Raw genomic sequence first — 25,597 nt, 5'->3', positions numbered from 1 at the left:
TGAGGGGGGTCTTCCTTGGTGACTTCTAGGAAAGAATCGAGTATGGAAATAAGATTCTGTTGTGTTGATTTTGGTAGTATTTGTAACCCAAGGGAAGAAAAGTTAAAATGACATGGTAACATTTGCAATACCACCTCATAAAAACCATCCAGATTATTAGTATAGCATATGTTCAGGAGGAAACCCAAATAATTTGTGCAAAAAGAGATTAGTTTGACTTAACTCTCTAGAAAAAGCCCTTTGAAGGTAAGATGAGTATCCACACCAGACCGCGGTTGTAGTGAAAACCCCATGGGATGCTGGATAATGGTAAAAGCAGAGAATATTTCTGTTAGAGTCTGTGGTGGAAGGCCGTTTTTTATCTTTGGGGTTGTGAAGATAGGTAGACAGGTAGTAGACTTCCTTCAAAAGGAGATCTTGAGGATGAGCTGAAATACCCCTGTAATTGAAATGGTTTGTAGGTTGTACAAAGAGTCCAAAGAGCTAAAAGATGGGACAATCACTCTCTGGTTTAACGGTACAGCTACTTAGTCTCTTCTACTGTATCTTAGCGTGTTTGGAAATTTTTAGAAATGTAAACTTCTCTAAATCAGATTTTCCATTGCCCATTCCAATGGTTTTCCTATCAAGGTGGACTTAGCTTTAAATTTTTTTTTTTGTAATGTTTGTTTATTTTTGACAGAGAGAGAGAGAGAGAGAGAGAGACAGAGCATGAGTGGGGGAGGGGCAGAGAGAGAGGGAGACACAGAATCCCAAGCAGGCTCTAGGGTCTGAGCACAGACCCTGATGTGGGGCTTGAACTCACAGACCACGAGATCATGACCTGAGCTGAAGTCAGATGCTCAACCGACTGAGCCACCCAGATGCCCCAAGGTGGACTTAGCTTTTAAAGAGCTATTTATATTAAAAAAATTTTTTTAAAACATTTATTTATTTTTGAGAGACAGAGCATGAGCAGGAGAGGGGCAGAGAGAGAGAGGGAGACATAGAATCTGAAGCAGGCTCCAGGCTTTAAGCTGTCAGCACAGAGCCCGACGCGGGGCTCGAACTCATGAAATGTGACATTATGACGTGAGCCAAAGTCGGATGCTCATCTGACTGAGCCACCCAGGCACCCTGTAAACAGCTATTTGTATTTTAAAGTCACCTAAAATTTTAGTTCTTTAAGTTCATAGCAAAACTTTAAATTTCAGGAAAGACAGGTGTCCTGTTTTATATACTACCTTCCTTCAAGATTTAAAAGCAGATATAAGTCAGACTATTAAAAGAATTGTCAGTTTATCTTGTGATGTGCTGCAATGTAGGGGAGAGATTGATTACTGGCATTTCAGGGGTGCCTGGGTGGCTCAGTCAGTTAAGCATCTGACTCTTGATTTTGGCTCAGGTCATGATCTTGCAGTTTGTGGGTTCAAGCCCCACGTGAGGCTCTGCACTAAGAGTGCAGAGCCTGCTTGGGATTCTCTCTCTCCCTCTCTCTCTGCCCCTCTCATCTAATTGCTTGCTCTCTCTCTCTCTCTCTCTCTCTCTCTCTCTCTCTCAAAATAAATAAACTTAAAAATAAAAGCAGATACAGGTCAGATTATTAAAAGAATTTCCAGTTTATCTTCTGATGTGCTGAAATATGGGGGAGAGATTGATTACTGGCATTTCAGACACATGGTACTGCTACAGAAGATCTCAGGACAGGTCCACTATTTTTAGTGTTGAGCATAGCCTTTCTGTTTGAATAAGCAGTCATGGTGGTGCAGGAAGCAGGTCCACAGCCCCCATCGGGCCCCTTTTGACAGAAGAAAATGTAATCCTTTCTGTGCTGGGACCACAGGAGACTTCTTAGTCCCGGATCCTGTGGTCTGTACTGACTTCTCTCGGTCCTTGAAATAGACCAGCCAGCCCAGCAACTGCCCAGCAGTCGGTCACAGGCTAACTGGAATTCCTGGCTCCCCCATTTGAAGATAGAACAGCCACCAGGTTTCAGGTCTGAGAAGGGGAGGCAAAGACTTGGTTGTTCTCACAGTAGCAGCCTTCCTGCCCGAGCCCCAGCATCTCAGTTCTGGCCTGATGGCAGGCCACAGTCTCAGGCAATGAAGAGCACAGACTCTCTGGGCACCCGAGACCTGCTGTTTGTACTTAAGGTGACGCTGTGGTTGGATGTGCTGGCGTGAGCCCTCAGGTTGTGTCCACAGTGACATCGAGAAGCCTAATAAACATGGAAGCATCTCAGGTTTGATGGTTCTGTGTCCTCCTTGAAAAAGTAAGTTCGTACATCTGGAGTGAAGACTGTGTGCGGTTGCAGACTGGTGCAGCGAAGAGGTTACCAGCGAAACTGTGCACTTCCTGGTTGTTATTGTGAGACGATAGTGGTTGTGCAAAGGCTCACAGCCAACAAGGGGTTTTCTTTGGCAGAACAAATCCAAAGACTAGGAGACAGGCAGCCGTTGGCTGGGACAGTTCTGCTTGTCCCAGCCACTTCCAGGAGGTGGATAAGAACACTGCTTAAAGGCTCTGGATGCCCAGTGCCGGTTCGAGTCATCGCAGGGAGAGAGCCCGTGGTGTGGTTGACAGCACCTACCAGGGGACAGAAGGTGGTTTGAGGAAGAAAGACCAAATTCGTCCTCCACCTGTCGTCCTCCACCTCCTCACAGAAGAGGAGGAGAAACCCTGGACCGGCAATCAGATAAAGGCAAATGTAGATGGAATCAGTAGAGGTGAGGAAATCAGAGCCAGATTCTTCTGTGTGTGGTGAAGTGTGAGAGGGAGATCTTCAGAGGAGGAACAGTTTGGAAAGGCAACTCCTTTGGAAAGGAGAGTCTGGTCCTGAGAAGCAGCCTAGCCTTACTCCAGGACACGCCTGAGAGGAGAGAAAAGCAACAGCAGAAGGAGAAACTGCCTGTGCTGGCAACTCCAGGTCTCCGTGGTGCCCTCACTGACAGTTACTGATTGATGGGAGCCCCACTGGGGCAAAGCTCTGCCAATGGATGGTGTGCACCTCCCGGGAAGGGGAGTTCTGTGGGCATGTGTTCTGCAGCCCTGGAAGCCTTCCTTGCATGGAGACCACCTTTGGCTTGTCATGTGCAGATAAATGTCTGTAGGATTGACCCCACGCCAATCCAGTGGGTACTAAGTGGCAGTGGAAGTGGGACCAGCCAGAAACTAGATCTTACAAGAAGCTGATGAAAACGAACAAAGAAATGATTTAGCATTTAAAATACCAGGTGTGAAAAAAAAGACTGCTTTGAGGAAGGACTTATGGTAAAGCTCCATGCTTTTTCCCTTGTGAAATCAAACTCCTGATTGGGCTGCTTGGTCACCCCATACCACACTTTGTGTGGGAATAAGGAACCTTGAGCCACTTTCCAGCTGTATGTCAGTGTGGATGTTAGCACTGTAGGTGGATAGAAGAAAATCATCCATTCTTCAGTTATTTCCGACAAAATCCTTGTTGGTTTCAAAGCCTAGACAGAAAAGCAACAGCATAAATAGGTACAAACTGATGCTTGAGAAAGCATTCCAGGGAATGTGGATGAAGGACCAGCGTTTTGCTGAGCTGATGCCCTTAAGAATCTATATTCCATTGAAGGGCAGGTATTACTTGTTGTACATAAAGTTCCATGTGCAGTCTTGCCTTGGCCGCTGTGTCTTATTTGGGGGTGGTGAGGGCGGGTTGGTATGTTTTATCCAGGAGTTGTTTGATCACATCTCAGTCCAGGCATGTAGGTGAACATGAACGTTCTCTTTGCTTCTTGATTCCTTACACACAGAGGAAGAGCGCTGGGAAATAGTAGACATAGACGGATTATAAACACTTCCAAGAAACTTATCCAGTGATGTTAAAAACAACAGTGGAGGAAAACCTAGAGTGAAGGGTTATGTAATCTCAGTTCCCCAATGGGCAGCCTTTCATGCCAGAGAAGGAGGTTTCAATCCCAAGGGCCCAAGATTTCAAAATAAATAAACAAAGTAATCCAAGGATATTTCTGGGTGTTGAGACCGAGTTCAAGATATTGAGAAATAGATACTGTATGATTCCAGAATACTCTATGATCAAACTGTGATATTGGTGGGGGAAAATAACCACGGATGAATATATAGATTGCCTGGAAAGTACAAAGCAGCATTTTGGGAGGAGAAAACCTGCATTTGAAAAAGAAGAGGTGATGCCTTCTCAGTCTTTGGATCTCTTTGCCAGAAATTGAGGGCTTTACTTTGATTTTATTTCTGAATAAGAAAATTAGTTTCTAGGGAACAATCATTGTTAGAGTTGAAGTGATAGTTTTGATTTGACATAAACAGGATTGTACAAAATACTGCTAATGAGATGTTCCAAAGGGAATTGAAATAGAATTTGTATTTGCTTGGTTTAGCCTCTTTAAAGAGGGGTCCTCTTAGCATTGAAAATTAGTGCCTTATGGTGAGTCTGTGTGTCCCCACTTGGAGGTAAAGACTTCCCTACCTTCCTTACATTTTATGACCTTTCTTAAAGAGCTTGTGTTGTACTTTTCTGCAGTTCTGCATGGTTTTTTTTTTTTTTTTTGATATTTACTAAGTATTAGCCCCTTGTGAAATTGAAATGTATCTCTACTGAAACCCAGCTGCCCAAGGGCTGTGTTCCCATACAGAGGAAGTACGAGTTGACACATGGCTGGAATGGGAGGGAAACCTTTCTTCCCTAAAAAAGGTAATTGCAATATGGTTATATTTGAGTACTTCTTCTGACAGGAAAACATTAAACCATGAAATGTGTACACATGATGTATGTATATGTATATATACACATTTATATTTAATCACATATATAAATGTGTGTTATTTAAAGAGTTATTTTTTGCAGCTGCCTACATTATACATATTGCAAGTATTCATTAAAAAAAAATTCTTGTAGCCCTAACTGTGTTTCACATGTTGGCTCTTCCAAGGTCCCAGCTTTTTAAACTAAATGATAACTTGAAACAGGCAGTGATTGCTCTTGTGAAAAACATCATAGTTATTTAAAAAACCCCTGTATCCTAGAAACAGACTTAGAGAGCTTTGGGGAAGAAAAACAATCTAGACAGCAGGTGGGAGGGCGGTCGGTGGTGGTCAGTGGGGTGGTTCCCTTTGGTAGATGACCCGGGGCTGCTTGCGTGGGATTGAGTGCTCTCTGCTAACGATGTCTGGAACCTCACACACCAGGCGGCTGTGCTCCTTGTTGTAATGAACGCCATTTAATGACTACAGGTGCATCGCACGATCACCACTGCCTGCCTCAGATCCCGAAGAAACTGCAGCTCTTCCTCCCACGCGTTCAGTTTACATTCCTTCCAGGGCCACTGAAGCAGGCTCTGCTTTACTTTGGAGGGTTGGTTACAGAGGAACACTCCCCAAACAAAATCTTTCGGTATTTTTTTCCCTTTACTGGCCATTCAGAGATATTATGCTGCCTTTGTTGATTCAGTTAAGTAGATGCTTTCTGGTCCAAAGGTCTTTTTCTTAGGTTTTTGTAACTGTAGATATTTAACAAAAACAGAGCACTATTTAAGTGTGCTTTAGTTTGTTTTTATAGGGAAAGAGGGAGGCACCTATATTTTGATAATATTTCCCTGACCAGCTTAACTTTTTTCATGAAATTTTTTTCATACCAGAATAACTAATAAAAATGTAGATCTTACGTACATGTAATTCTTCCTTCCTCCTTCTTGCCATGGCTTCCTTGTGGGTATAGTGGACTTTTCCACCCCGTTGACATTGAGCTTGCCTGGGTGACCTGCTTTTACTAATGGACTGCAGGCAGAAAGACAGTGTGCCAGCTCTGAGCTTTAAGTTGTATGGTTCCACTCTTCCTTATACCATAAAAAAGGCATGTACCTGGTCTGCTCACATGCCAGTTCCTTTGACATCTGCTTTTCTTAGTTTACCTTAACAGGGAAGATTTACTATTTATTAATTTATTTAATGTTTATTTATTTGAGAGAGAGATAGAGCATGAGTGGGGGAGGAGCAGAGAGAGAGGGAGACACAGAATCTGAAGCAGGCTCCAGGCTCTGAGCTGTCAGCACAGAGCCTGATGCGGGGCTCGAACTCATGAAACCACGAGATCATGATCTGAGCTGAAGTTGGATGCTCAACCCACTAAACCACCGAGGCACCCCAGAAGATTTACTTTGTAAAACAATCTGGATAATTGTTAGTCTTAGAGCTGGTGATGCTGTTTTAATCAGACAGGATACATATAGGTAAAAATGCTACTCTGGGGGACTACACCTTCTTGCCACAGTGAACCAGAAGAAGGGTAGGCACTTGACCCAAGAAAACCAATCTGCTGTAAGGTGCTGTAAGCTGCTGTAAGGTGGCCTCCCAGAAGAGCATTCCCTAAGAGGGATGATCTGATGAAATAAGATCAATCAGAATTTTTCAAGGAATTTGTAAGTTAAGTTAGAGTTGAACAGTAAGAAACTGGAACAGAAGTAGAATACCAAGTAGAAGCAGAAACAGCCGTCATGAAACAGCTGCCATGTTCATATCAGCTTCAATAGCATTTTCTGAAAAGGACTGGCCATAGGGCAACATATAATGGGTTGGTGAAAGTACTGTGGATTCTTAACGTCATCCCAGTTATTGAAGCATATTCAAGTCTCCATAAGGTCAGGCTTATGTGGCCAGCTGTTCCTGGGTTGTCTTGGGACTTGCATCTTCTGCATTGCTGTGCAGAGCTTCCCTGTTCAGTCCCATCTCCCTTGAGAAAGGGTGCACCCCCCTGCATTGTATTGTAGGCGGAGACCCCAGCGAGCACTCATTCTGTGTGAACCTTCCCTCTAAGAGCGGCGTGTCTTGATGTCTCAGAGCACCAAAGACTGTCATTTAGAGCAGGAAAACCCAGCTGCTTTACCCCTCTTTACCCCCTTAATCCTGTCTACATCTTCTGTCTGAGAAAGCTTGGGGTAGGTTGGTAGATGCACAGAGAAGTAAGTGGGGCCGGTTCCATATTTTCCCCAAGACCACTGCAGCACTCAGAATTGTCCTCGTGGCCTGGGCTTTCATAGGGCCTGCTGCGTTAACCATATTTATGCCTCAGTGCCCATTTGGATTTTTAATAGAAATGTTTTCAGGTCTCGGATTCTTGATTACATCGAATGGAAAATGTCCAGTTTCAGTTCATGAGTGAGTGTGGACAGAAACCTTTTTAGAAGACCCCTGAAATCCCATTATGCCTCCTCCTCCTCTTTTTCTGGTATGGGTTTTCGGGCAGCCACGGTGGGGCATGCGTGTAAATACCTGTCAGGCGTGCTCTGCCATGTCTCCAGCGTGGAAATGGAGCAAAATTAGATGCCTCTTTTTAAAGTTTTAAAAAAGACTCTTAGTGGAGAAAGTGATTCATAATGTTTCTTGTCAGAGATCCCAGTTTCCAAACCACACCTTAATATACCTCAAGAACATATAATATGTATGTTTTAAAAACCTGCTAAAGGTACTAGAAACTATATTCTTGTCTCTGAGCATCAGATAATTAGGAAATTTGGACATAAGCTATTTGTCTCCACCAGTGACACTCCATAGATTGCATTTTTCTCATCTATTGGGTACTTACTGTGTGCCAACCACTGTACTGAGTGCTTGCTGTTAAATTAAGCCAGTATGTTACATCATGATATTAGTATATGGACTATTTAAAATTTATCCTACATGTATTCGTATAAGTTTCTTGGGAACAAAAATACAATGAGTTAAAAATTGCCCAAACCAGGATGCCTGGGTGGCTCAGTCGGTTAAGCGTCCAACTTTGGCTAGGGTCATGATCTCATGTTCATGAGTTCGAGCCCTCCATTGGGCTTGCTACTGTCAGGGCAGAGCCTGCTTCGGATTCTCTGTCCCCGTCTCTCTGCCCCTCCCCCACTTGTGCACACGCTCTCTCTCTCTCTCTCTCTCTCTTTTTCAAAAACAAACATTAAAAAAAATATTTTAAAAAATTGCCTAAACTGATCTTACTCATTGGGAGGAGTGCCACTTTACCCGATATGGTGACCAATGGTAGCTATACATGAGATGAGCACAGTACCATGGACATAGTTATTGAAACACTGCGTTGTACACCTGAAATGAATGTAACATTGTGTTTCAACTATATTTCAGTAAAAAAGGTGGAAAAAAAGAGTGCTACTTGAGCTTTCTCTGTTATTTTTACGTGGGTGCAAAGCTAAGTTTGACTACGTTAAAAAAACCTGTCAGCTTCATGATTTGTAGGGCTTTTATGACAATAACACTTAAAAATTATCTGAACTTAGAGTTTCTGGCAAGAATTGTTTAACTTAGTCAGATGCAAAATAAGCCATTCTAATTATTTGCGGAAATCCATTTAGATGCCTTTCAAACCAAGTCAAGCCATCAGCTCTTACCTGGAAATTTTGTAGGAACCAAAGTCCACCCTGCAATTTTCCTTTATCGTAGAGTCTTAAATAATAATTAAGATTGTAATGCAAACATCTTGAGATGAAATTTTCCATATTTAGACGTTCTTGTGGCTTTTGCTGTATAATATATCATGGGGTAAGTGTCACTACTAGCTTGAGCTTTACCTCACAGTTACTCTGCTAAGAGCTGACCACACGTAATGATACCTCTTGGATTTGCATAGTAGTTAACAGCTTATGAATTATATCCGTACAAATTATTTCAAATGGCCCCTACCACAATCTTGTGAGGTAGATGAGCTGTATGAGTAGTATTCTCAGTGTCTTTTTTTTCCCACCCTAGTTTTCAAGATGCTGAAGAGTGGTGCCTGTGAGTCATTTTACTGTATTCTATTCCATTGAACCTCTGAATATTAGTTTCTTTGTCAAATAAAAATCTTAGCACTTACTCTGTCATAAGAAGGAAATGAGATGACACCTGACATACTGTCAAACACCTAGGATGTGCTCAGTCTGTTTCCTTCCCTTGCTCCAAACTTCCCAGGTGCCTAGTATCTTAAGCACCTACTAGAAGTGTAGGAGAGGCATTAGGGGAGAGTGTGAAGGCTTGTGTTGAAATCCCAGCCCTGCCATTTCCTAGCAAAATGACCTTGGTCAGGTTCCTGATGAATATCTCTGTAGTTTCCTAGTTTCTGAAGGGATAGGAATGTCACTTAAATGATTGTGGGGTGCATGTGAGCTCTGAAGCTTCATTAGGTACTCAGTACATGTTTCATGAGTCTTACAGTGCTCTGTACATTTAGAAAGGTCCATAAAGTCTGTTTCTGTGTTCTCAGAATCTAGGGAAAAAGAAAAGCAGAGAAATGTGTGTGTGTGTGTGTGTGTGTGTGTGTGTAGGGGAAAAGAACAGAGGAGTGTGGGTATTTATATTTTACTATATAATAAATTAACCCAAACCTTAGTGGCTTAAAGCAACAAACGTTATCTTACAGTTTCTCTGCCTCAGAAATTCAGAAGCTGGTTGTTTAGCTAGTTGGTTTTGGCTGATAAATTCAGAAGCTGGTTGGTTAGCTGGTTGGTTTTGTCTCAGATTCTGTCATGAAGTTGCAGTCAGGGTATCAGCAGGGGCTGCCATCATCTGAAGGCTTGACTGGGGCTGGAAGATCCACTCTCAGGTTTGTTCACTCACCTGGCTTTTGGCAGGAGACTTTGGTTCTTTGCCATGTGGGCCTCTCTGTGGGCTCTCTAAGTATTCTCGTGGCCTGGGAGCTGGCTTTCCCCCAGAGTGAGTGATTGGACAGAGAGAGCTCAAGACAGAAGCTGCAGTGCCTTTTATGATCTAGTCTCTGAAGTTGAAATAATCACTTCTGTTTTATTTTTTGCTTTAGACATCAATTGCTAAGACCAGCCCATGCTCAAGGGAAGTGGAATTAGATTTCACCTCTTGAAGAAAGTATCAAAGGATTTGTGGATAGATTTTAAAACCATCACACTGTTCAACAGGAGAGGCACTGTCTTGATGGAGAGAGGAATTTGAGCATGAGTAACCTAAAAAGAATTAACTGAAAGCTGGAAAAGTGACAATGTGTGACTACACATCAGTAATTCATTTTTAATTGGCAACTAATCATTTTTCAGTTTTGTTTATTACATGATAAATAAAAGATGGAATACAACTTTGAGAAAAGGGATATTTAGGCAGAAATCTTTTATAATGATGAGTTCTATTGAACTTGGCAGTAATCCCTTGGAGAAAGTAGTTGGGGCCATTTGATGGAGTCATTTAAAAACTGAGCAGAAAGAAGTTTGTGCTTCAGGGAAGAGAACAAAAAGTGAATGATAGAATCTGTGTTCTGCAAGCTTGGATACCTCTGATTCTATGAAGAGAATTATTTGAGATATATGATGATAGAGGGCCAACAAGGGCAGAGGGGGAGAGAGAGAGAGAGAGAGAGAGAAAGAGAAAGAGAAAGAGAGAGAGAATCCTAAGCAATGGGATTGTAGGGCTTGATCCCACAACACTAGGATCATGACTTGAGCTGAAATCAAGAGTTGAATGCTCAACGAACTGAGTCACCCAGGAGTCCCTAAATTCAGAGATTTAAGAATACCAGTTTTCTCCTATATAGCCAGTTGCTTCAACAGATTTTTCTTTCACCTGAGCCCATCAAAATTCAGCAGTTAGAAAAATGTTCATATCTTCACCTTCCTTAGTATTTCTTAAAATAAAATGCATTCATATTGTAGTATCTGTTTGCTCTGGATTCTTCTTGCCTGTGTGATAGAATTGGACTCCCCCAGAGGCACATCAAGGTGCCTGCTTCTGGCCTGGCAGTTGCAGTGATTCAGAATACCTGCACAAGGTACAGGAAGTTTTGGTTTCCCTCTTTGCTCTGTCTTTTGAGTTCTTCCTTCTTTCAGGCCAAATGTAGATTTTGTAATGTGTGATAGGTCATTTTCTTCTTAGTGTCTGCCTTTAGTGTAAGAGTGAAGTTTCCAAGCCCCCTTACAAAGGCAATGGAACCCTGATGGCATTTGGCTCCTTTAAAGTTTTGTGACTTTCAGTTATTAGTTTGAGTAAAAGTTGCTTCTTTGCCTTTGCCATGGACAATGGAATTCCTGAGTATTCCTTGTCTGAGTTCATACTGCCTTCGATTCCTTTATCTTCATTTACTACCCTTGTGTTCTTTGCTATGCACTCCCCTCTGACCATATAATCTTTTCTTGTTCTCAAAGAGGGAGAGCCACTAGGTGGACTTTTGTTATAAATAGAGGGGGAGGATAAAAATACAGACTGTTTCCTTGGGCTTGATCGAGGCCAAAGGAAGATTGGAAAAGTAAGGAAGTACACATAAACAGGATTATGTGCAAACAGCTAGGGGAAAATGGAGAGATGCACTGTTCAAACAGGCATGCCTAGGTTGCTTAAAATTGTGTAGGGAGTGGGTAGGTGGGTTGGTTCAGGAGGATGAAAGGTGGAAAGAAAGGAGGAAAGGTTTTCTAGAGGGAGAAAAATGTCACGTGAAGCAATGTGGCATGTGAATGAGGACCATTGGACAGTTTGGTTCAGCTAATGCCTGGACTCTTTGTGGGATGTTGTAGGATGTGAGGCTAGATTCAGTGTCTGTGGGGAAGGGTCTCAACTTTTTTTTAGGGAGTTTGATTTTGTCAGAAATATTTGTCATAACCAGTGTGTAAATTATATGGAATTCTAACTTTGAAATTGCATGGTAGATATAATCTGGGACCCTCATGAGAAGTGGCCCCCACTTAATCAAGCTGGTGGATAAGTCATGAAATTTGTTCCTTGGTAAACAAATAGCTCAGCAGATAATCTGTCCTTTGAGTCAGACTTGCTTTTCCACATACAAACAAACAGATGTTATTTATGGAAATGGTGAGTGATAGACTGATAACAAATGCCTCCATTTACTTTCTTTGGAAAAACAACAAATGTGGGGACAAATAAAACCTAATTCTGTTCCAAATTAAGGCACAGAAAATTTGAATCATGTGGAGCATACCTAACCCATGGTTTCTGTAAGGAAGCTATACAAACTAGCCCGATTGTGTGAGTACTAGGGCTAGAAGACCTGAAAGTGTTCCCCGCTCTGCCCCTCGTTCACTGGGTTCAGGAACAGCAGTGAAGGCCTCTCTTGTCAGTGGCACCAAAGCCCCTCCTCCTGTGGCCGTGGGTGGGATCTAAAGGCGAGAGCTGCTAAGACCCGGGTTCTTGAAAGGAGGTAGAGATTTTCACATGCAAAAATGCATCTTTTAAATGGTATTTCTCCCTTGGGAGACAACCACTTAGAAAGAGTAGCATCTTGAATGTTGATGCCAAAAAAGAAGAAAATTCCTGGACAAACTCACTCAGTCTTTCTCAAGTGTGGTTCCCATGGTTGTCAGAATTGAATTGAGAACATGCCTACACTGAGCTGCCCCGAACCCCCGCTCCTCCCTCATTTTCTTCTTTGCTTCATTTTATGTTATGAACTGAGTTAAGTACTGTCACCTTGGGATATGTTTCTTCAACCCTGTGTCGTAACATTTCAGATGCCACTGTCCCTTCTGTATAGGATGGGGGCAGTAGGTTCCCTGGTATTTAAGATTAGGAGCAGAGATTTCTGGATATGTTCTAGACAGGTGAGTTTTTAAAGTTGTGTCAAAGGAACCCCCGTGGAACAGCCTGCTGCAATTGCAGGACACCAGGACTGAGGTGCCCCAGCACTATTTCTAATTGGTTGTGGTGCCTTTGAGTGTGGTCACCTCTTTCCCTGGACTGCAGTCTGGAGCCTATCCTGAACTTTTCTAGGCGTTCCTTATCTGTTAGCTGAGGTATGCCTGGATAGTTGAATCCCCTCGGGATGTTAAAGAAAATACTTTACAAAAAAGGTCAGAATATGAAAATGTCAGAAAGCCATTGGTTTGTTTTGCTAGTTTTCCACTTTTAGTACTGACTGTATTTCTTTCCCCAAACACTGGGTCAGGTCCTGCTGGGTGAGCAAAGTACTTGTTGGGTAAAAGTTAGTCTTTTGACTATAAAATATATTGCACTTTCAAACATACTTGATTTTGTTCCAGAGATAAAAATAGGATCTTTTAAAAAATATTTTTAGAGAAGAGAGCTTATGATTGGTGTTTGAAGAGTAGAAACTCCAAGGAGAAAAAGGAACTATGAAAAAAAAAAAAATCCCATAGTCTCAAGGTGTGCTGTTAGAGTCCTTTTAGGGCATTGGAGTCCGGGTGGCAGGGTAAGATTGAAGGTTGAGAAAATGTGATTATAGGTGACAATTTGAGTTTTTATACCTTGAGTCAAGATAAAACAAAGACTGAATGAATGAAATAGGAAATTAGACCTGACTCCTCAAATGCGTGGAAATTTGGGATGAAATCTACTGTCTTTGTGCTAGATCTCTGGCTAGTCTCTTGGCCAATCTCCCTGAGCTAGAAACCAACATGTATTTCTATGATTGGGTAGGTTTTATGGCCTAGTGGTAATTCATATGAGACTCACAGAATCTTGGTAAGTAGTATTTTCAATTTCCTCATTCATTGCCTGACAAGGGGAATTGATGCTTAGTAAATGAAAAATTGGCTTAAAAACTCCTTATACATTGGGGTGCCTGAGTGGCTCAGTCACTTAAATGTCTGACTCTTGATTTTGGCTCAGGTCATGATCTCATGGTTTGTGAGTTCGAGCCCCATGTCGGGCTCTGGGCTGACAGTTTGAAGCCTGCTTGGGATTCTGTCTCTGCCCCTCCCTCACTATGTACTCTCTTTATCTCTCTCAAAAAAAAAAAAAAAAGTGAATAATCGTAAAAAAGAAAAAAACAACTCCTTACACATCATTGTAACTCTTATTTATACAGTTAAAGGAAGTTTCTATCATGTGTGGGTTTGGTTTCTGCGTAATATGTTGTGAAACTTTGGGAGCAAATAATTGTTTTTCTTTAGAAAAAGTGTTTGAGAAATTTCTATTTCCTGTTTATTCAGTTATTCTCTCATTGACATGTTTAATTGAAAATTTTCACTTTTTATGTCATTGGCCATTTTTGGGTAATGTTTTAATGGTTTTGGGAAAAACGTGTTTTGTAATGATTGCAGAGTTTCCTGAATAACAACTGTGTTTTCCCTTGTTTTATGGCTAAAACATTTCATTTGTCTTTGACAAATGCAGCATCTGTTAAGTATGTTTTGAGGCTAAAGACTTAGTAAGAGTGTTCTTTACTGCTTTAACACTACTGGCAATTAGCCCATTGGTAAATATTATTTATTTAGTTTCTTTCAGTGAAGTTTGTTCATTCAGTTATTTTTCTCGAGCAGTTAGTATGAGACACATGTTGGACATCTAACAGTGACCAGACACATTCCTGCCCTGATGGAGTTTGTGTTCCCATGGTGATAATCAAACAGTAAATATATAAATGTGTTTATAATGAATAGGAAATGTAGGGCAAGGTATGGGGGATAGGTAATGTGTGAGGTGTTGCAGTTTTATGTCAGGTAGTCAGGAAAGGCCTCCCTGATAATCTGACCTTCTGGAGAAGTCTTGAAGGAAGTGAGGGAGGAAGCTGCATGGATCAGAGGAAGAGTGTTGTAGGCAGAGGGAACAGCAAGTGCAAAAGGCTTGAGATGGAAGCAAGGAAGCCAGAGTGAATGGGTTAAGGAGGGTTGTGGCAGATGAGGTCAGGGGTTTGCAGCCGTGGAGGCCCCAGTAGGCCATTGTGAGGCCTTTGGCTTGTGTTCTGATTGTGATGGGAAGCCACTGAAGGGGGTGGGGGTGCTATGAATTGATGAACATAAATTACAAAATGATACCGTGAGGGGCGCCTGGGTGGCTTAGTTGGTTGAGCGTCTGACTTCGGCTCGGGTCATGATCTCGTGGTTCATAGGTTCGAGCCCTGCATCGGCTCACTGCTGTCAATGCAGAGTCTGCTTTGGATCCTCTTCCCCCACCCCCCCTCTCTGCCCCTCCCCAATCACGCTTTCACTCTCTCAAAAATAAACAAACATTAAAAAAAAAAAAAAAGATACCCTGCGAGCTATTTATTCTCCCGAATAAACTGCAAGAGGGCAAAGGTGGAAGCAAGGAGTCTGGTTTAGGAGACTGTTGAAATAATCCAGACACAAGATGGTGGTGGATTGTACCAGAGTGTTTGTCATGGAAGTGGTGAGAAATTGTTACCTACCTTCTGGAAATAGAGCTCACAGGATTTGCTGTTGTATTGAGTCCCAGATGGACACCGCCCGCCCGCTACCTAGTCAAAAATAGACTTGCTGTTTTCTGAGATGGGGAAGACTTGAATAGGAGCAGGTTTGGCTTTGAGTACAGGAAGGAATTAAAGCTTGCTTTTGAATACATTTTCCTTGAGGTGTCTGTGAGACATTAGCTATTTACCTAAGAAAGGCCCATCATCGTGAATCGTTGGTTGCTTGGGTATACACACATACAAGGTAGAGGTGGTCCAGGCCATAGTTCAACATTTTCTATATGTAGGTGTGTAGGTAGTCTTTAAATCCATGCGATGGGACAGGATGATATCATCTAGGAAGTCAGTATAGAAAAGAGAAGGCTACAGAGACTGAACTTTGGGGCCCTCCGCTGAGTAGGGTCATGTGGAACAGTGGCCAACAAGGTAGGAGAGAACCACAAAAGAGTAGTGTAACCTAGAAGCCCTTTGGAGAAGGTGTATCATGAAGCAGTCCTTATGTGTCAGAGGGGCTAAACATTTGTGGAAGAAAGACACAAAATTTGCCATTGCATTTGGCAATGTGGAGATCCTGGTGACCCTTCACAAGGGCAGTTTTGGTGAAGTATGGACAACAACAGCTTGACTGCAGCAGATTCGAGAGAATGGTTGGGGAGGCAGGGGATACAGCCAGGAGAGCAGCTCTTTTGAGGAGTTTTGCTGTAAGGAGAGTAGAGAAATAGAGCGTTACCTGCAGGAGAGAGGAATGGAGACAATAAGAAGAGCAGTATTCTTGAGATTGGGACAAGGGTGCAACTTGTTTGTGTGGGAATGAGGATGAAGAGAGTAAGTCTTTGAGTCTGTAAGAGAAGAAGAGGTCCATTACTTTAGCCCGCAGGCAGGGGTGGGGCTGGCTTTACCTAGAACCCCATCCTTCTTCAGGAGGAAGGCAGGACAGATCCAGATCTAGGTAAGTTCTGGGTCTACCTAGATCTAGGTAAGATCTAGGTCGGCCTGAGTCTTAACAGCTTTTATTTTCTCAGTGTATCAGAGAGTGAGGTCATACCGAAGAGTGTGTGACTAGGTTGCTCTGCATTTCTGCCCAAAACGATATTTTTGGGACCATATGCACATTTTCAAATGTGGTGTCCATTTGATACCTGCTTTTTGATGAGCTGTAAGCAATTCTGTAAGGAACTCAGAATATATCCAGAAACTTACTCTTACATTAAATGATTTCATAGACCTACAGAAAGGCAAAGAAGAGTACATCTCCTTAAATGCATAAAAAGGAAAAGAAATCTTGTATATATGTGTGAGTGAGATAAGTAACTGGCATAGTTTCCTTCAGAGGATATTAATGGAGAATTGAAAGGGAGAGGAAACTCACATAGTCTTTCCTTTCATGTGTATCATCTGTGTAGCAACTCTTTCTTCCTCTATTTCTTCATTTAGTTAACAGCTACCCAGAAAAAAAAAATTCAAGAGATAGTGCTGGAATATTCCTTGATTCTTATCTGAGGAGGTGCTCACATCACATCTAGAAATCTCGTCTAGGTTTCCCCTCCCTCTTGGAGGGTGTTCTGGGACTGGAGCAACCTGATTAGTAATCATAGGTTTGATATTAGTTTGTTCACACGGCATCTTTCTCGAGGAACAGAGAGTATTCTGTGGGAATTCTTTTAAGAGTCCATGAGGAGTTAAGCAAGCCTGGAGAGCAGAACAATGAAGTCCTGTTATTCTAAGCATTATTTAATAGTTTCATGATTTGTCCTTCAAAGAATTTTTGGCCTTCGGGCAAGCAGTGGACTGCAGCAGGCGAAGGAGCCCTTTGCTTGTTTCTCACACACGACCTGTGTATTGAATTGGTTCCGAAATCCGTTTGGACAGCTTCACTTAATGGGCAGGGTGATGGCTTGTAACCACCCAGGAGGTGCTTCCCCTTCCCAGAGGATACTGCCTGTGCTAGTTGGTCCCTGTTGTTGAAGTCGGGTGAAGATGTCACAGCATTCTGGATGCATGCGGAGGACCCTGTATTTGTTCTTGACGTTTGATGTGAGTCTCGCACTTATTATATTTGTTTCTTTGGCTGCCTCGGCTTTCGGTTCCATCCTAGGCTAATGACTGGAGGATGGGCTACTGTGCTCTTTTCTAGACTAAAATCCATTTGTCAAGAACAATTTTTGCATTTTTGAATTTTTCTCCATCATTAATGATCGGGGAATAGAAATGAAAGCTTTTCCTATTGGGAGGATATCGGCTTCTCTTCCATCCCATTCACCATCCACTCTGAATATCTGTGGTTTGTTTTAAACCATGTGCCAGTGCCTCTTCATGGAGGTTTCAGTTTGCACAGGGTCTGGCAGAAGCTGCAGACAGGATGTTGACTCTTGAGTGTCTTGACTGACTGACTGACTAGGAGGCCCAGTGGAGGTGCTACATGGCTCCAGGCAATCTATCCTTCTAGCCAAAGCCTCTACAACGCAAGATCTGAAAGCGCTTCCTTCAGATATGTGGGGCTGATTTATCTACAGGGGATCTGAAAGTTACATTTTTGTCATCAGAGGGACCAAGCATGAAAGCTGAGCCAGCAGTTGCGCCTGTGTACTTCTGATTGGCCTGAGTTTTCCTCCTCAGCTTTGTAATTGTTCATCAGCTATTAGGTACTCCAGGGGCGGTCTTTGACCACTGATTTCGCCAAGGGTTTCCTTATCCTCATGGGGGATGCAGGGCCTTAGACCGGAATGGCCTCCAGCATCCTCAGAACCCCCAATCTCTGTGGGGTTCGACAGTCTTTCCTTGGGGTATATTTTACCTTCATTAGGGGCCTCCTAGTAGGCAAGCCTGTGGGGTTTTTGAGTTTTAGTTTACTCAAAGCATTCGAGGAAGATGCCTGTCACGGACCCAAGTGGTCTGTGGAGGAAAGTTCGCTGCCACTCTTACTGAATTCCCACTTAACTCTTGACAGATGAATGGTGTGCTCTTCAGCTTGTCACATTTGAGGAATTTGAAACTCAGAGCAGTTTACCTTACTTTTGGGTTCTTTGAAAGTTAAACTTTACATGATACCCTCGGCTACCTAGAAATGATTTTACAAGGGGAATCGGAGAGTGTATTTTCTAATCCTGTAATATTTACAGAGATCCTATTAGAGCTTTTACACATGACAGTCTAGTGTGAAAAGCAGCTATGAATTTTTTAATACTGATTTTGAGATTGATTTGGTAAGCTAACGCTAATTATAATGAAATCAATGCTTCATGAAGACAAGAGGACTCGCTGAGATTATGTGTCTGCTTTAGAATTAGACTGCTTTTATAGCAGAATGTTAGTAAAATGCAAAGGGAAATATGAAATAAAATGTGTCTTCTTCCAAGAAGATGTGAACACTGTAAAAATCAGAATTAAGTCATATGAAACTGTCTCTGCCTTTTGAAAATCCAGATGATTCCAGGCCAAAAAATTTTTTCTTTTGGCAAAGAAATAGAATAAGTTTTTAAAAACAATAGGCCTGGAGACTCTCAAGTGCCTATAAAGTGACTACTGTAGCTGCGAGGTGAAACGGGAATAATGATTAAGTGCTTGCTTTCTTTGGATGTCTCTCTTCGCCTAAGTGAGCAGAATTTAGGTGACGGTATGAGCATCTGCATGGCAGCCGCCCGGGCCACGAGTTAATGCCAGAGAAGACAAAATAGTTGGCACACCATTTCTAATTTCATTATTGTACCAAGAGCCAGAAAAAATAGAAGTTTATATTCTTTTGAAGTGGGACAGTGTTGTCTCTCCCTTCTTTTTTTTAAATGGGCTTCACACACTTAGATTCACAGAGTATTCTCAAGATATTTGTAAGCATGGTCTGACAACTTAGAGCGCGAGCTGGTTTGTGTGTGTGTGTGTGTGTGTGTGTGTGTGTGTGTGTGTGTGTGCGCGCGCGCGCACGTGCGCACTACTGTAAAAAAAGTCGAACTATGTGAATTTTGTCTCTGGAATCAACGTTCTATTGTAGTTTTTTAAATTTCTGAGGTATACTCAAAAATTTTAAATGTTGTATAAGCATTCAAAGCAGTATTTGGCAAATTGCCTCTTCAAATAAAGTTTTATCGGAACACAGCCACACCATTCATCTACATATATATTGTTTTCGACAGGCTGCTCTCAGGCTACCACAACAGAGTTGAATAATTGCCAACAGAGTCCTTTAGGCCGCTAGCCTTCAAATGTTTATTATTTGGCCCATTATAGAACAGGACTCTGAGTCCTGTTTTGCAAGGTGCTCGAAGATTTGGTTGAGCCCTAGGACATCTCCCCACTTCACACTGTGTGTCCTGATCTCTTGTGTTGGAACCACTGAGTGAAAATGGGAAACGGTCTTGAAAAAACATTTGAAAAGATCTGAGGCTGTTTCTCTTCTGCAAGAATCATTTTCTTGTGTTAAGTGAAGGGGCCAACACAAGCTGATCTCTTCAAGTTCCTTCTGACTTGAGCTTTCGTTACTTACTCGGTAGTTATCTTTGAGGAGGTGAAGGGCTGTCTTGTGGAAGAGGCGTTACTAGGTTGTGAGACCCTGGGGAGCTGAGTTAGGGTTAATGGGTGCAACTGGCACACTTGAGCTCCAGAAGGAAGTGCACTTGCTAGGAACAGCTTAGAAACCAGCACGCGCCATCTTAGTAGATTATGAGCTCCCTGTCACTAGAGATGTTTAAGTAAAGGTTGTGTCAGAGGACCTTTGGGGTCCAGCTTTGAAATTCTAACTTTTTTTTGGTTAAGGTTCTTTGTCTCCAAGCTCAGGTTTGACCATGATTTTTTTTGTTGAGGGCCTATGGAGGCCTCTTGGATGATTTCCTAAAAATCTAGTCCTGGTCAAACCAAGGCAGTATGAGGGGGACAGAATTGCCTCTGGTAGGCAGAGGATGGCAGCAGAAAGGCTGGCCCAGAGCTAGTCTCTCCTTTGGCCCCTGAAGTAACACAGTGACAATAGGCAGGGCACTGCTTTCTATCATCCTTAGTCTCAGAGCTGAGCCATCTGGTCTCCAGCTGCGGCTACCATCTTTGCTTCCCTGCCTAGGCTCCTGGAAAGACGAAAGGACCTAGACAGGGGTGTATCACAGATGCAGAGATTGCACTAGAGTTTCTGTATTGCACTTTGCCCTAGAGTCTACATTGGGACTTGGTCATGAATGGCAGTTCTGGGTGAAGTCATACATGCTCTTTGTAGCTCTGCTATTGTGGCACAAAAGCAGCCATAGATACTATGTAAGTGAGTATGTGTGGCTGTGTTCCAATAAAACTTTATTTACAAAAGCAGGCCATGGGCCATATTTGATCCCTGGGCTACAGTTTTCTGACCCCTACTACAGACCCTGGACGTCAGAACTAGCTAGAAAACATGAACTGCATGTCTCTCATGTTTTGTAGAAAAAGTGAAATGACATGTCCAACGTCACACCGTGGTCGAGGCAGGCTTATAACCCAGCATCTGACTTTTAGATTAGTGCCCATTTTGTAATACTTTGCTGCCTCTGCTGTGCACTCAGGTTATAGCATTTGGTTTTAAGGAGAGGGCCACGTGAGTGCAGGAAATACGTGCCTTAGTGGCCTGTGAATGGCAGCAGTGAGGGCTCCGGGATGGTATTTTAACAGAGGCAACCCTTTAGCCTCGTGACCTGGCCTCCCTTTTTCTTAGATGGTCCCTGTTGACAGTAAGGCACAAATACAGGTTGCATAAATTAACATGGGGAAATAATGCCCCGGAGTTGTGAAAAAGAAACGGGCTCCCACAGCTGCGTCACAGGATTTGATCACTTCAGCCGAGAGTGCCAGGAGATTTGAGACAGATGTTTTCAGACATGCCGCATGCCTAAAACATTTCCAGGGGTCGGACTGCAAATAGTGACTTAATAAGTGGAGAAACAGGGAAAGTATGCAAGTTGAGGACACAAGAGTTTATTCACCACAAGGTGCATGGCCAACCTCTTTGCATTACATCTGCCTGTCAGGGTTGGCTCTTTCATGTCGTGCCCTCCGTATTGCTCTTTGTCTGCCCGTGAATAAAGTGCAGCATTGTGGTTAGTAATCCCACTCCAGTGACTCGACTTCAAATGTGGTTTTGGAGTGCATCCCAGAGTTCTGTTTGCTAAGCTTCCTACTCCTGTTTCAGAGACACCACTGGATACAGAGCAGCGAGCACTGAAGGCTTCCCTCTTTCCTTAAACCTGTCGGGTTGTGGGCTCTCTCGTTCCCCCTCTCCTCTCCTTGCTTTTTTCCCCTTGTTTTTTTTTTTTTTTTAAACCTTCCAAGGCACTTTCATGGATACTAAGCTGATGTGTTTGTTGTTCTTTTTCTCCTTGCCTCCGATCCTAGTGAGTAACCACACTGGCCGCATCAAGGTGGTCTTTACTCCGAGCATCTGTAAAGTGACCTGCACCAAGGGCAGCTGTCAGAACAGCTGTGAGAAGGGGAACACCACCACTCTCATTAGTGAGAATGGTCACGCTGCCGACACCCTGACGGCCACGAACTTCCGAGTGGGTGAGTTCCTCCACGGTCCCTCACTGTCCTTCCTGAATTGAGTTTTCTGAGATCGTAGCATGTAGACATCCTCTTCCACTCACACTGCTCTCTGCCTGAATGGGTTTCTGTCTATGAGCACGAATACGCTTCTTCCAGGAGATCTTTTAAATCACTTTCAGAATAATTTTTACCCTGCTTTTCTGGCTTCTCAGAGAGATGGCAACTAGAATGTTGCCCCTGATTGCTTATCATGGACGCAGCCTGTGGTGATGGGGGGGGGGGGGGGTATCAATAGGACAGAAAGGGATAGCTTTTACATTGAGACCCTAATGCACAGTTCGCATTGATCAGCTTCACGTTTAATCTGCTCAGTAATAAGAATTTGTCCTAGATCTGACTCCCGTTACAAAATTTGGATAGTGTTGCTTAAGTTTAAATTTTTTACTTTACGGATAGTCATGTTTTAAAAAAAAAAAAAAAAAAAATCTAAGAATTGTCAAAAACTGCATTTTGGTTGTAGAAAGGGATACAGACTTGCATCCTTCACCACATTTCTGCTCTGATTCAGAAGGCTGAATTATACATTGATACATGACATGGATTTAGGGGAAGAAATACTAGTGGCTTGCTGTCAGCACTCAAAACCTTTTAATCTCTCTTAACTAATTTAAATATGAACTACGGTGGTCCCTGAAAAGAAAGCTTTTTACTTAAAAAATTTTTGTGTTGTTTTTACTTTTTCGTAAAGGGCGAAAGTTTTGCGGTCCACCGAATGCTGTCACGCTGCCATGTTGTCATGCAATACAGTATTTTTGTCACGGAAAAATGTCTTTTATTATTTTTTGACCAATTATGGTTTGCCATGTGTACTCAAATAATCACAGACACCCACATTACTTTATGAGTTACTCACAAGAATAACCCAAATGTCAGACAGATAATAACACTGGCTAGATCTGGTCTTTTTATGGAATATTGCTGTTTAGTCTTGAGCGTGTGTGTCTGGGGGGTAGGAGAGAGGGTGTCTCTTTCAAACTGATTATCATCAAGACAAAATACAAGGGAGCAGCCTGAAGTCCTTATTAGCTCTTTTGATTATTCTCTGCTTTATCGTGACTCCTAATCCTGATGAGGTCAAAGCATTATTCTGGAGAGTCTGTACATGGAAAAAAACGTATGCCCATAGATACTATTTAAAAGGGTGTTGTGAATTTCCTGGCTATGATAGGGGTGTTTGGGCATATTTTAAAAAAGAATTTAGTTGGTGGATGCCAAGTTACGCTTAGCAGGGCAGAGCGCCGAGTCTAATGGGAAGTGTGTTGAACTGATGATCGGGAAACTAGATTCTGGTCCGGGTCCTGCCACTACCTACCTAATCCACAGGGTGTGACAGTTACTGTTTCTGGACCTCAGTTTTGTCTCATACAGAAAATAAATGGCTTATGTTTAGTGACCTCTGAAATTCAGTCTTCCTTTAAACTCTTAGGGCTTTTTATGAGCAACAAGTAATATCATTTTCCGGAGGGTTATAGACAATGAGGGGAAGAGAAAAGGCAGTTCCCAGTAGGTTATTACATGCTTAATGGCTTTTTCCCACTTTTACTTTTCTTGATTGCCTGCCTTGCTCTCATGGCTTTCTCAGCTCCATCAGCAGCAGCAATCACTGCTTCTCCTCCTCCTCTCAGTTTTCATAAATCTTTACAGTAAGAATGACAAAGCAATCGGATGGGTGGTAATTTTTTGGCTTACAGTGTATTCATTTTGAAACTACATATTTGAAGGCTTTGAGAAACAGAGGAAGTCTACTTGTTAAAACACGCTGCACACTTTCCTGTCTGGCATTTAAGCAGCTGTTTAGGAACAGGATACACGTAGCCTATTCAAAATGTAAAACGGAGCAAACTTATTTACACAAAAAAATTTCAAAACCAGAGCTCAACTCTGCCACAAAAGGATTGGCAGAGTAGTTCACGAGAGAGAGAGAGGGAGGGAGAGAAAGAGAGAGAGAGAGAGAGAGAGAGAGAGAGAGAGAGAGAGACAGGCAGGCAGGCAGAAAAGGCATGGTAATAAAGTTTCACATTGGAAGTCCTGGGAAATATTTAATTTCTATCCTGAGCTATTTTCCTCTTCTCTTTATTTTAATTAAAAGACTGGATAATCTGAGGGACCAGTTTTAAATTTTTTAAATTGAAGAATGGTAATTTTGTAGAACTTATAGATTATGATTCTTCAGAAATACAGAAAATTTTAGAAGTTCTTTTTTTAGACATAAGTATCTTTGTGGACTTGACTGGTTTAATATAGCTTTATTACTTACAAAAAGTAGCTGGCTGTTTTTCTATTTATATTTGCTTATAATATGTTAAATCTTTTGCACATAAGACATGTATATGGAAAATAGAACAGCTTGGGGAAAATTCAAAATTCATTAAATTTGTTAGCTGCTCTCTTTGGCCTCTGCTATGTAAGGTGTGGGGACTCACACACTTGTTCTGTAAAGGGCTAGATAGTAAATACTTGAGACACTGCAACACAAACATGTGGTCTGCAACTACTCAACTCTGCTGTGGCCATGAAAGCAGTGTAGGCAGTATGTACAAGAATGGGTGTGGCCGCATTACAAAAACCTTGGGTGTGCCAAATTTGACTTCAGTGGCACAGTCTGCTGACCCCTGCTCCCAGAAGTCAAAATACTACTGGGAAAACCATATGGACTTCAAGGTCAAGGGAGCTTAATTAAATAGTCCATTTTGATCATCAGAACTGCAGAAATGAATTTGAACATTTCCATAGTGATTTACAGGTTTTTTGTTTTTTGGTTTTTTTGAAGGAAGTGGAACACATACTATTATTAACATTTTCTTGATAGGGAAACTTAGGCAGTGGTGTAAGTGAGCTTGACTTAGTTACATAGCAAGTCTGTTAGCTAGGACTAGAACTTAGATCTCTTTAGGTCATCTGTTTACTTGATTGCGTGGGGTCTGACCACGATGGGTAGGAGGGACAAGGTGAAGAACCTCATGGAGTTGGGTTTTGTGGGAAGGACGGATGGTTTAATAGAGAATAGGCACCTGAGAGACCTGTAGCCCTGGATTGGAGTCCTGGCTTCACCATGGCCACTGGCCATATTCTGGCTTTAGATCCTCTTGGGCTCAGGTCACTGACCACACAGAAGAGATAATAATAAATATACAGAGGGGCACCTGGGTGGCTCAGTTGGTTAAGCGTCCAACTTCAGCTCAGGTGATGATCTCAGGGTCCACAAGTTCCAGGCCTGTGTTGGGCTCTGTGCTGACCACTCAGAACCTGGAGCCTGGGGCGCCTGGGTGGCTCAGTCGGTTGAGCGCCGACTTCGGCTCAGGTCACGATCTCGCGGTCCGTGAGTTCGAGCCCCGCATCGGGCCCCTGTGCTGACAGCTCAGAGCCCGGAGCCTGTTTCAATTCTGTGTCTCCCTCTCTCTGACCCTCCCCCTTTCATGCTCTGTCTCTCCCTGTCTCAAAAATAAATAAAAACATTAAAAAAAAAAAAAATTAAAAAAAAAAAAAAAAAAAAAAAAAGAACCTGGAGCCTGCTTCAGACTCTGTGTCTCCCTCTTTGCCCCTCCCTTGCTCACACTGTCTCTCTCTCTCTCTCTCTCTCTCTCTCTCTTTCAAAAATAAATAAGCATTAAGAAATTTTTTAAAAAAGATACAAAGGATGGTTCTTTAGCAGACACAGGGGTGATACTGGTTTCTTCCTGTTTTGTGCTGCTTCTGTGCCAGTCTTTCTGGTCTTTGGTGATGGGGAGTCTGGGCTTTTCAGATGTGAGAGGCAGGTGTATTGTTTTCATGACTATTAAGCATATAGTCTCTGCTCTTGAGTATTCAGTTAGAGACATCTTAAGTATAACTTCCACTTACTGTGAGGCCTGAATGAGGATGATATCCAAGGCAAGTACTCTGAGATTCTAGAATAAACTCATTTTTATGAACATGATATTGATATGATATAGCAGAGTATTTCCATCAAGTGGCATT

The 25,597-nt window shown here is 42.4% G+C and overlaps 1 protein-coding gene across 8 annotated transcripts in view; it reads left to right on the top strand.

The window, feature by feature from the left end:
• The window catches only part of LTBP1 (latent transforming growth factor beta binding protein 1), a 398,930-nt gene that overhangs the window by 142,263 nt on the left and 231,070 nt on the right, over positions 1-25,597 (top strand). For 5 of the 8 annotated variants that reach the window (XM_019447806.2, XM_019447788.2, XM_019447769.2 and 2 more), the window contains exon 5: positions 21,431-21,598. The exons of 1 other annotated variant lie outside the window; for it this stretch is intronic. In XM_019447806.2, coding sequence (XP_019303351.1) covers positions 21,431-21,598 — 168 coding nt within the window. Of the gene's footprint in view, positions 1-21,178; positions 21,599-25,597 lie in introns of those variants that run through there. 2 more of the 8 variants (XM_019447837.2, XM_019447820.2) reach the window with 1 other exon arrangement.

This window comes from Panthera pardus, unplaced genomic scaffold, assembly GCF_024362965.1.
Source record: "Panthera pardus isolate Hobbes unplaced genomic scaffold, ASM2436296v1 HiC_scaffold_26, whole genome shotgun sequence".
NCBI classification, from domain to species: Eukaryota; Metazoa; Chordata; class Mammalia; order Carnivora; family Felidae; genus Panthera; species Panthera pardus.
The sequence above is the reverse complement of the archived record's forward strand: the minus strand, read 5'-3'. Positions and strand labels throughout refer to the sequence as shown.